The following is a 12,625-nucleotide window of genomic DNA, read 5'->3' as shown; positions in this document are numbered from 1 at the left end:
ATTTTAGGAAGTCCATATAACCTAGGTGTTATAGGATTAGATACAATTAACTTTCTGTTGTTATATTTAGTAATAGTATCATTAAACAATTTGACCATTGCTTTTGTTTTATTAATAAAGGTGTTAAGTGGATTTTTTTCAAAATTACAAAACTGTTATCTGAAAGAAAAGATTCTACTTTCTCTATGTATTGAGTTTGTTCTAAGATTACAACACAATTACCCTTATCAGCCTTGCTGAGTACAAGAGAATCTCTATCAATTTTTTGTTTAATTGATTTTAGCAAATCCTTTTGTTTTTTAAAATTATGGTGATTTCTATGAAAATTGCGTTTGTACTTACATTGTTGTTGTTGAAGTAAGCTAATGCAAGAGTTTCTCAAATATTGTTTAGTATCAGCATTGTTAGTCATACCTTCTATTAGAGTGTCCAGCTCTACCGCAAATCCTCCCAGCACTGAGTCACTTAACCTAAAATTCTGACAAGAAAACTTAAGGCCTAATCCTAAAAAATACAGTTCATCCTCTGAAAAGTTAGTGTTACTTAGATTTAAGACTCTAGGATGAAATTGATGATCTGAAAACTTATGCAAAAGTGTTGAGGTGCTTCTCTGTTGTTTTTGCAAAATCAAACGGTTTAATTTGTTGGTAAGATTTCTCTTCTTGGTGGATTGTAAGCGAGAGACCTCATCTTCTATGTTGTTAAAGGAGTCGTTGACTAGAAACCAAGGATGTTGTTGCAAAATTTGATCATAAGTAATTTTAAGATTGACGTTAATATGGTGAAGTTTGGTATAGTGCTTCTTAAGTTCTCTTTTCAGGATCTTTTTCTCCAAAATCTGTTTTTCTTTATCGGGTACATTTTTTGATGTTTTGACCTTAGCAAAAGTAGGAGTGACTTGATGTGAAATGCACTGTCTAACGAACCAAATGTTCAAGAATATGATCATTCTCTTGCAGGATAGTCTTCTATAAGTATCAACCAAGACTGCCATAGTCAATAAATAAATATAAGGTTGAATGCTCGAATAAATGAACTTTGATCAGATAAAAGGCATATATCGAGCACACTTGCCTTAGGGCAAGATTTAATTAAACTGTGCTCGATATATGCCTTTTATCTGATCAAAGTTCATTTATTCGAGCATTCAACCTTATATTTATTATCTTGGTATTGTTTATAATAATGATAACATTGTATATTTTAATAATGATAACATGATTTAACAAAGAAAAATTTGTTATTTTGGAAGATGCTAAATTGATTTCCTCCGAAACAGTTCTTATTGCAAATTGCATAGCAGGCTGAGGCTAGTTTCTTACTTAACAAATCGATATGAGAAAACCATTTAAGGTTTCATGACTAATAATTAATAAAAATAAAGATTTAGATTTACGTCGTTGACCTAGAAGTAGTAAGAAGCTGCTCAACATACTTTTTGTCTCTCTGTGTTCGCCTCCTTGTACGCGTTTCTTTTGGTTGGTTAAAAGGGTAGCCGATGTTGATTTAGGCAAATAAAGACTAGGTACTGCCTTAGGTTTCAGTTTTAGACCCTTTTTAGGAACGTAATTTAAAAGTTCCTGTTGTAGATTTCTTTGGTAATCTTCAGTTTTAAAATGTTTAGAACAAATTCTTGCAGTATTACAATTAAAATTATCCTACCTACAACAAGATATAATCCACAGTTTTCTGGTCACACTATCTTTAGGAAATGTATGAAACCTAAAGATTTTATCTTCATTGTCAGTATTGCAACAAGCAAGTGCACAGCATACTTTGAAAAAGGTACAAAACCAGATATACAATGGCAAATAAAAACTTTCAGTTTTACAAAAAAAATACTATACAGTATAAACAAATAGTAACTAAACACCATTTGTATAAAGACACATATGTACGCATATATCTAAATTATTTTTCTATTATAAAATAGATGACTCAGTCAGTATTGAGTTACTTTAAAATATATTTATTATCTCATAACTTGCAATTTGCAATAGTCACCATTGATAACCGATATTATTGTTGAACTTTTGTTTTTATACAAGCTTTCTGTCTTGCCGGTGTAAAGTCGTCTGAAGTCGATATTTATTGTGTTTTGCGTTTGAACTAATTTGTGTCTTATTTTCATATTATTATATTGTTTGATATGTAAATTTTGCATATAATAATCGGTAGGTTATAGTAATGTGTATATTTTTTATTTTATTAAATTTCATTATAACTGATCTAAAATACCATATTGAATTGTAAAACAGATTTTTCTCTATTGTACTCTATTTTGTTTTTATTTCAGTAAAACTGCTTGGAAGTGAGTGACAGTAAATGAGAATACTACTATTTACCTATTCACAGTATTTCCTATGCAGAAAATTTTTAAATTTCAAGGGATTTGCATACAAAAAGAGTACTTATATTATTAGTATATGTATGAAAACAAAAATAAATATTTCGCCTGAATCTCTAGGAGAAGTAAAGGTTTTACGCTACTGAAAATATATTTTTTATTTAATTATAACCAAAACAAAACATTTAAAAAAAAATTAGATCACTTTTTAACCATAATTTCAAAATTAATGTGTACGTTAAGCTGTAATAATGGGTTCGAGATGGTTCAGGCGATCTTATCTACGTCACACTCCTGGGCCAGCTGTCAAATGTCATGCGCAATATCATACCTTGTGTATTCATTGTACCATGCTTGGGTAGTACTGCACTGCGTCTATGGATGATTCAATGACGTATAATATATAGACTAAGCGGTCCCGTATTCTCGCTATAATATAATCGGGTGTCCGAAAGATCTCCGCTCAAGGTTGAAGGTATGTTTACCAGAACAGCGGCGTGCTCATTTATATTTTAATGATAATAATTATTTTTTTAATTAAAATTAAATATTTATAATTTTTTTTTGTTCTCGTCTATAAGAGAAAAAATTATTTTTATAATGTTTGTAAAGTACATTACCTGAATTTTAATCATTTTACCAATAGGAAATATTGAAGTTTTGCCTAAAGATTAAAAATTCTAATTTTTTAAATTGTATTAAGGACTATTAATTATTATTTAGTGTGAAGGAAATTTTGATATATAAATCTAATCAGTTTTGCATTTCCATTAAGAATTGGAGTCTATTTAGAGAGTCGAAAGATGGCTGGAAGTCTATAAATAGTAAGGAAAGATTATATCACTTTTAAATCAGCTGTATTAGGAAGTTAATGGCATCTATGGGTGATTTTCTTTTTCTAAAGCCGGGTTGATATTGCTCTAGTGTATTTTCGGTAATTTATCTATTTCCCAATATGCTTGACAACATATTGTATATGGTCTATGTGGTGTTCAGTAACATGATTCCTCTGTAGTTACTTATATCTTTCTGTCTCCTGTTTTTAATATCCTTATTAGATGACCCTTTCTCCACTCCATCGGTATATTTTTTGAGTTCCCTATATTTTTACTAGTTTAAGAATTCGGTGCACCAGTTCGTCTCCTCCATTTTTTATTAATTCATATCTCATTTAATTCATGTTTCATCCGTTCCTGGTGTTTTTCACTGTTGCGATAATTTCTTTGTATGTAGCAAATTTTAAAGTTTATATTAGGGAATTAGGAAGGAAATTAATAGATTACTTGAGTGCAAACAAACAACAAACTTTTGAATTCTAATTTTGTATTTTGTTGTAATGAATTAAATACAAACAAAAAAACATCAAATCGATTATAAATTTTTAACAAAAACCATACAAAAGAAATAATCATAAAACATTTTGCAAAATAATTAGTAGTTTAATTAAGGCATTAATGCACACAACTTAATAAATACTTAATATCCTCCACTCCACCATTACTGATAACTGTAATGGTGGAGTGCATATACAAAATAAGACAAGATAATGTCCTGCCTAAATCGCACAGGCCGATCAGTCTTACATCATTTTTGTTGAAGGCAAGATCAAAGCAGTGCTGGAAAATATATTGTTGAATGAGTAGAAGATTCTCACAGAGGTGCAAGCAGAGATTTTGTTCAAAACAGCTAAGGGGTGCCCACAGGGGGAGTGTTTTCTCCCCTCTTCTGGTCACTCCTGGTGGATCACTTGATGTCGCTTCTTGAAGCACACGGAGGAAGAAGTACATGCCTAGAGGGATGATCTAGTAATTATGGTAAGAGGAAAATATGGTAATTTTCTATCCAACACACTCCAAAGAATATTAAATATCCTTAGTAGGTAGCATGACATGGAAAAATTCTCTATCAATCTTAGTAAAACATCTAGGAGTAATATTAGATGTGCAGCTTACATGTAACGCCCAGTTGGAAAGAATAACCAACAAAGCAAAGGTTTCACTTTCCACATGTCGAAGAATATGTGGGAAAACATGGGGTTTGAAACCCAAACCGATGTACTGGCTATATATGACTACAGCCAGACTTATGATTACGTATGACGCACTTATATGGTAGTTTAAATAAAAACAAAAGACCACCAAATAGAAGCTGAATAAGCTTCAATGACAAGCATGCTTAATCATAACACGAGCCATGTTGACTACCCCAACTGCCTCATAGAGGTCATCCTTGATCTCTCTTCATTACGTAGGTATATGGATGGAGAAGGATGCGAAGATAAGGTGGATAAGATGTCAGGAAGCAGGGCAAAAGGATACCTGGATCAAATCTGGAGATAATTAAAAATTACCTAGATTTGGAAATAGTACCAGATACAATGCAACCTAAATATAATTTCTAAAACTCGTTTACCATTCTCTTTATAGGGAGGTACTTTAAATAAAACAAATCTCATAATGGCAGATCAATGCTGGTATACAGACGGCTTTATCCTGACAGTGGTCTTGCGATTTCTCCCACATAGAAATTGTTGCATTCACAGAGTATTTTATAAATGCAGTTCTTTGATCTCCCTTGTACCTTGTTAGGTTTGGTTTTGACAGGATAGATTTCAGTGTATTGGTTGTTTTGATATACTTATTAACTATCTATACTAACTAACTATATTACTAAATCTTGTTCATAAAGAAACATTAGACATCCTTGAAAAAATGGGTGGACCAACTGAACTTTTTATAAGGCGGTATAATAAGAACAAAAAGAAGGCTTAACAATAAAATATTTTGTAGAATTCAAGGCATTTCCTCTTACACACCATTTTTATTCGCCTTCTGCATATAATTATGTTAGAAGGACATTTTAATAAATGCTTTCCTCATACTAGAACACTCAGTAGGTGGTTTCAGAGTGTTGATGGTGAACCTGGATTCAATAAAGAATTTGATGTTCGTTTAAAATCTATGAACTTTGAAGCACCATTTGTATATAGTAGTATTATGAATGAAATACACATCCATCAACAAGAGTGGGTTCCCGAAAGAAATAAATGTTACGGATACATTGATTTTGGCACAGGATCAACTGTATAAACATTAAGGAAAACAGCGCTGGCTTTTTTGCTAAATTTTGTTAATGTTATTAAGGTTGTAAGTTTAACTTTTGATGGTGCTCCAGTGAATTTGAAAATGGGTTAACGGTTAGGTTGTAATTTGAACCATAATACCTTAAAAACTACATTTAAACACCCTTGTACAAATACCAACATTGTCCAGCATCGTAATAATTCTGATATCCATTTGATTAAATTGTTTGGGAATACTATAGGTGAGAAGTATGATCATGTGAAAAGTAATAATGACATTTTAGCATGGATATATTTTAAAGAATTAAACAACTTGCAAGAGAATGAACGTTTTCATTTAGCTAATAAATTGCGAAGCCAACATATTCATTTTCATAAACAAAAAATGAAATTAAACTTTGCTTCTCAATTATTTAGTAAAAATGTTTCAACTGCATTTGACAGTACATGTGTCAATGTACAATTGAGACACATAACAGTCGAGACACATATTTCGAAATAAAAAAAAATCCTATAAAACCTATTGCAACTAGGAAACAAAAAGCCATTGTGTATAAATAATTTTAGAAATAAAGACTTTTAAAAACAGCCAATTACTATAAGTAATTTAAAACCACATATAACTGGTAATTCAATTTTAAATTCTGAGAGATAAAAAGGATTTTTAGATTTTAAAATATATATTGCAAGTTTGAAAATTTTTGTCCAGGCTTTAATTATAAGCGAAATTTTAAAATTCTTGCCATTTTATAAATGTGCTTTTAACATTTTATAATGTACTATTCTGCTTGTCCCGTTCATTAGGGATGGTACAAGCTATAGTTGTACATGTTTATATTTATGTGGTTAAAAATAAATAATTAATAAAACATATATTCAATATTTACTTCTGTAGTAAGTGGTATATTTAATTAAAAAATTAAATTAAAAATCCAAATAAATTATAATAAAGTTCAGAACGTTTTCGGACTAATCAGTCCATCTTCAGTGAAGCTAAAAAGCAAGTAATTCCACTCAGTTAAGAAAAACGTTAAGGTAAAATTATAACTGTCAAATGCAAAAATGTGGTTTAGATTTTTAGATTACTTACTTTTGGAGTACTTGCGTAACTAAACGCAAAACAAAAACAGTAGATGGGTTTACATTGAAGAAAACATACTTAAAAGTATTAAATTATACGGCAAAATGCCGATGCAATTGAATTACTAACTGGGAATCATCAGTGTTGATTAACTTCCCGCTATGGGATTTTACCATCGACTTTCGTAGAATTGAATTGACAACTAGGATATAACATGTGTTTTTTGTTTGACTTTCGGATTTACAATACCATTTTTCAACGACTGTTATGAATTAGGCGGACGTACAAACTTCGCATGGGCGGTTGCCACGTCTGTCTTTAAATACAAATAAAACTGTTTTTAACAATAAGTCCCTACCCGAAGTAAAATATTTCTACGTCCGAAATTTCGTACGGGAGTTTGCCTACTAACTTGAGATTCCGGAAGTAATAAATTAAAGGTAAAAAGTAAAAAAATAGTTATAAAAGAAACTATAACTACATACATCAACTACATATAGGTTACTGAAACCTAAAAAAACAGATATAACAAAGAAGTGTAACGATACGGAATAGAGCTTTAAATAAGGTGGGCATAAAAATAAACAAGGTAAAATCAATAGTGATTTTACCTTGTGTGGAATGATCTTTTCTATTCATGTCTAAACAGTATCCTTTTAGTCAGCAAACTTCTCATACGATTCTGCCTATCTACATCTAATTTTTTTTTTTTGGCTTCATGATGAAGTCTTAGCGTGAAATACTTTTTTAAAATTAAATTTAATAATTGAATGCAATGTTTATTGAGTAGTTCACTGTCATAAATGTGATCACCAAAACTATCCATGATGTCACGAGGCAAATTATTCATTGTGGCGTTTATTAATTTATTTAATAAATTTTTTGAACTACTTTCAATTTTGTTTATATACATTCTAAAATTTTTCTCTGCCTCCTTGCATATTTTTATAACTAAATTCGAAGCATTAGTTAAATTTTTATATTGTTTTACTAACTGTAATTTTGAAAATGTTTCTTCACTTTCTAATATTATTATGCATTTTGTACATTTAATGATTTTTTTTTTAAATTTCTAACTATAAAGCCAGAAATATATCCAATTACTTCTACATAAACACTTAAATTTAAAACATCTTTTTGAAAATAGACATGCTCATAAAAAATTGTTGTCTTTTGTGTAAAATCTTCTAAATTTTCTTATATGTTTCCTAAACTAGTAATAGGTCGTGCAGATGTTGCGGTTAAAATGCCAACATTATTTATATTTTTCACATTCCCTGTATTAGGTCCTGATATTTCTGTGTGAATAAGCAATCTTTTAAAAGCTGCCTCAAATTGTCGGGCAGTTGGATTATTGTTATAACCCCCTTTACCCCTTACAGTCCCAACAAATAATTCTAAATGGTCTTGCGACAGTTTGTAAGAAAGTAAATATTTTAAATATTTTTTTTCTTTAACCAAAAGATTAAATAATCCTTTCAAACTTGCGATATTTGAAATGAAACCCAAAAAACCCACTTTTCTTTGTGAAGATATGATACTTATATCATTTAATTTTAAATCACATATATACCTCTCAGCCATTTTTAAATATTCAAAAGTTTTCTTCTCATTATTAATATTTAAAGAATGTTTAAACGAGTATTTAGAATAATATGTCATACTATTAAATATATCAAATGAATTATTAAAAATCATGATAAATTCCGAAGTAGCTTCTGAATTTTTAAATTGATTAAAGTTTTTTTCTTTGTTGCAATATGTCAAAGCATCTGCCACACTTTTACTTAGGGTTTGAACAGCTAAGTTTACCCTCACCTTTTCCTGTCCCCATCTCAAATGCCGATACCTCAATTTATTGGCAGAATGTAATTTTTCATCATATTGCAAGTCAACAAGATTTTTTAAATACTGCCATTCAATTTTTTCATTTTTTACGTTACTATAAACAAATGTACCCATACAATTACGAACCAACCTAATCATGTGGCACGCATCTAAAAATATAAAAACTTTCTCCTTAGTTATTGGATGTAGAAAAAAAGGCTCAATATTTGTTGCAGATATTTTAGCACCTAAAGCATTGGCCATTGATAAATTGTTGGCAGCACCATCAAAAGTTAATGAATAGACTTTTATGCCTGAATCATAAATAAAATTTAAACCAAGATTTACTAAGGATGCTTTTTCTGATCCACAAAAACTGTCAATTAAAAAATATGCAACTGGCACTTTAAAATTGTCATTTAAGGCTACTAACATAAACACCAGTGCCTCTTTTGCTTCTGGTACATTATCAGATTCTATATCTGTACCAAAATCTACATAGCCAGTAAATTTTTTTCCATCCCATTCCACTTGCTTATGAATAGACATTTCATCCAGCACTAAATTACACACAAGTGTTTTATTTTGCTTCCCTGCTTCTTCAACTTTGTTTTTCAAAGCATTTAAAGCTTCTTTGGAAAATCCAGGTGCACCATCAACAGTTTGGTACCATTTTGTTATGGTTGATGGGTGTGGTAATGAATTATTAAAAGCTCTTCTTACAAAATCATAGGCTTTTGCTGAATAAAAATTTAAAGTCAGTGCAAATGACCTTAATTCTGGAGAATATTTGGCACATTTGGCATCCTTTAAAAATCGTTGAAACAATGCTTAGGCTGATTCTGGTAAAGAGGCCTAAAACAATAAAAAATAAAAAAATAATTATAAAAATAAAATATAATAATAATTTAATTTTATACACAAGTAAAACACTTCACATTTGTATGTAGGTATAAAACATTTAATTTAAAACTTTTTTAAAAAGTGTTGTATCAAAATTGACACAGGTGCATTACATGACGTTTTCGATCTCATTCAGATCATCCTCAGTGCCTGCTTTTGTAATTGAAACCACTAAAAAAATAGCTGTGACATCAATATATGGTTTTACATGTTTCAAAATTTAAATTCTAAGGTGACCATATGTCGATGACATTGGATAAAGATTTAATACTTAAAGAGCAACATGTTCCTTTGCTCGACTTGAACATGTGATTCTTGTCAGTTAAAATGACAAATACCAACTGGCTGAGCTGACAGGAAATATAATTCAAGAAGAATTATATCTTCACAGTGTTAGCTTCAATTACAAAAGAAGGCACTGAGGATGATCTGAACGAGATTGAAAACGTCACATTATGCACTTGTGTAAATTTTGATCACACTTTTTAAAAATGTTTTAAATTAAATGTTTTATACCTATATACAAATGTGAAGTGTTTTGCTTCTGTATAAGTTTTTTAAACAATGGTATACAGCCAACTACTGGGAGTTTCCCATAAATTTTTTAATTTAATTTTGTTCTTTATAGAATATGTGAAAGAAAACTTACCAACAACACAGATTCAGCATTTTCTGTAACATACAGTTTTTCTTTTAATGATTTCACCAATGCGTTGAATGTTGCTCGTTGTTTCCATCTTTTGGTAGATTTTCTTAGGGTGTCAATTTGTGTATTTTTTTTTATTATATACATGTCTACTGATTCCATGTACCTTTTTCTTTTTCTTGAGCAGTCCAAGTCCGACATGGAAAAATCCCCCACATAATGCTTCCTAAAAATAAAATGATTAATGAAAGAAAAATTGCTTATTCAAGGATAAATGCAAACGAAAAATTAAATGAATTTTACCTCTTGTTAATTTTTTTAGCTACTAATTCTCTATCTGCAGCATGCCCTTCGATATTTTCCTTGCCCAAGAATTCATCAGTTTCTGAGGCAGACAAAGTTCGTTCACTGCTAGCAGTTTGTGTTGTTGAGCTGCTGGATATTTGTCTGAAAAAATATTTAATACACTTTGAATGTAACTCATTGCAAATATAAATTTGAATTTGAATAAGCTTAAAATATGATTAACCTGTATACAGTTGGTTTAGAATTATTACATACCTTCCAGTAAGAAATTCTCTAGTTTCGAAATTTAAATTGTGGCTGTCTGATGGACTAGGACAAGCTTTAGTTCCTACCACCTCTTTAACATCTTTAGAAGACCTGTATACAAAGAGAAAACAATATAGAAGAAACAATAAACAGAAAATTTATATAAATATTAAATACCAATGTAAAAATTTAATAAAAGTATTACCCACCTTGGTATAGCTAATGGTTTTGCATTTTCTTTTAGACGAACAAAGCCAGATTTCGTGATAAGATCATTTGGATCAAAATGATCACAACAAATACGTGACCATCTGGAAAGCTTGTTCTTATTTAATTGAAATATGTTTATCCAAATTTCTTTTTTTTCTTCCCCAAAAGGAAATCTATGAAAAAAGAAATAGTAAGAAAAATTCTATGCAATGATTTTAATAAAAAAAAACAAAAAATTTAATGGAAATTGTTAGTATTCAGTATAATGCATAATAATTTATTTATTTATTAAATAAGTAACAACTATAACGCCTCCACTGGATATCACCACATAACCTAATATTTATAAAACATACATATAAAAAATAACTTACTTGAAAAGTGATAACGTTTCGCTCTTCGAACTTCCGCGACCACAGACAAGACACTTAAATGGCATTTTACTAAAATAGTAGGTAAATGACTTTTAAAAATTTAAAATAAAATTTGCTTGTCACATAAAATATGTAAACACACAAAATGGCGAAAATGGTTGCGTTCACCAGGTTAGTCCGCTTTCAATCCGATTGCACAGCGCTTAATGCTAAGAATTAAAGTTTGGTGAACGACTGACGTTTGACAGTTGTGCGTGCTGCTTTGTTTTTGTTTTTATTAACCCAACTAAAATGGATAATATTCTTGAAGCATTTTTGTTTGGGGACGATATTATCCCCCAAGTTGCGAATGCCGTGGTGAATTTAGTGGATGCGCCTCAAAATGTTCCAGAAGGGCGAGGTGAAATAACACGGAATGAAAATTATTTCGAATATACCATTCCACGTTATTCCGATATCCAATTTAGAGAACATTTTCGTATGTCCAAAGTTACTTTCCAGGTAAAATTGTGTAATAAAGTAATAACGTCACGTCTATATTCTTATATATTTTCAGAGACTCTTTAATTGTATTGGTAATATCCATCAGTTGGAAGACAGAATAATTCCATTGGAAAAGAAATTAATGTTACTAAAACATATTAAATCTCACAATATTTCAAAACAATATGGCGGCCATGCGCAAGAAGTTAAATTTTATGTACTTTTGACATTGTTGCCAGTTTTAACCTTTAAAAGATCTAAAAATTTCATGAAAATTACCTTAATTAAAACAGGTGGATACAATCTTAATAACCACGTCCAAAACGAGTACCCGTTAATCATCGTCTTATTTTATTATTAAAAATGTACATCAATAAACCAAATCTAACCTAACACTGGTAAAAAAAAGCAGTAATAAGAATAAAAAATGTTATAATGTAATTAAAAATCAAAATATTTATATTTCATAGGAAAACATGAAATTAAAACTAAACCAACGTAACCAAATCTAACCTAACGCTGGTAAAAAAGCAGTAATAAGAATAAAATTTTGTATAATTGAAAATCAAAATTTTTATTTTTCATAAAAAAACGTGATAATAAACGTATAAACGTGTAACAAAATCTAAACTGACCCTTGTAAAAAAGCTAGGACGATTTTCACATTTGGTCCCATTGAAGTTAGCTATAATGAGCCGTCAATTTAAGTTCATAGAACAAATTTGTGACGTTTGGCAGTGTTGCCATGTCTTTTTAATAAATCGGGAAAGTGCATGGGATTATAATTAATAAAAATTCAATATGTTTGTTCTAAGCTAAGATTTAATTAAAGTTCAAAAGTGCAAAATAACTTAAATTCTGCTGTTTTTATGTCTTTTTAATAAATCGGGAAAGAGCATGGGATATATAATTAATAAAAATTCAATATATTTTTTCTAAATTAAGATTTAATTAAAGTTCAAAAATGCAAAATAACTTAAATTCTGCTGTTTTTATGTCTTTTAATAAATCGGGAAAGAGCATGGGATATATAATTAATAAAAATTCAATATATTTTTTCTAAATTAAGATTTAATTAAAGTTCAAAAATGTAAAATAACTTAAATTCTGCTGTTTTTAT

General features: G+C 29.7%; 1 protein-coding gene across 1 annotated transcript; it reads right to left on the bottom strand.

Moving 5' to 3' along the window:
- Nucleotides 1-3,653: 3,653 nt before the first annotated feature.
- Nucleotides 3,654-11,178, bottom strand: LOC140434728 (uncharacterized). The gene is made up of 6 exons (XM_072523206.1): nucleotides 11,023-11,178; nucleotides 10,648-10,821; nucleotides 10,448-10,549; nucleotides 10,190-10,333; nucleotides 9,890-10,112; nucleotides 3,654-9,192 (listed from the first exon to the last, which is right to left on the bottom strand). Exons 1-6 carry the CDS (start codon nucleotides 11,085-11,087, stop codon nucleotides 9,169-9,171), a joined length of 732 nt encoding a protein of 243 aa, XP_072379307.1. The 5' UTR covers nucleotides 11,088-11,178; the 3' UTR covers nucleotides 3,654-9,168.
- Between the last annotated feature and the right edge of the window lie 1,447 nt (nucleotides 11,179-12,625).

Source organism: Diabrotica undecimpunctata, chromosome 2, assembly GCF_040954645.1.
Source record: "Diabrotica undecimpunctata isolate CICGRU chromosome 2, icDiaUnde3, whole genome shotgun sequence".
NCBI lineage: Eukaryota > Metazoa > Arthropoda > Insecta > Coleoptera > Chrysomelidae > Diabrotica > Diabrotica undecimpunctata.
Note: the sequence above shows the minus strand (reverse complement) of the source record. Positions and strands in the feature narration are given on the sequence as shown.

Excerpts from the sequence above, each read along its gene's own strand:
- LOC140434728 (XM_072523206.1), bottom strand. The coding sequence starts at position 11,087 with ATGCCATTTAAGTGTCTTGTCTGTGGTCGCGGAAGTTCGAAGAGCGAA. Across the intron at positions 10,822-11,022 it reads GAAACGTTATCACTTTTCAA|ATTTCCTTTTGGGGAAGAAA; the intron begins GTAAGTTATTTT and ends CTTTTTTCATAG. Across the intron at positions 10,550-10,647 it reads AAACCATTAGCTATACCAAG|GTCTTCTAAAGATGTTAAAG; the intron begins GTGGGTAATACT and ends CTTTGTATACAG.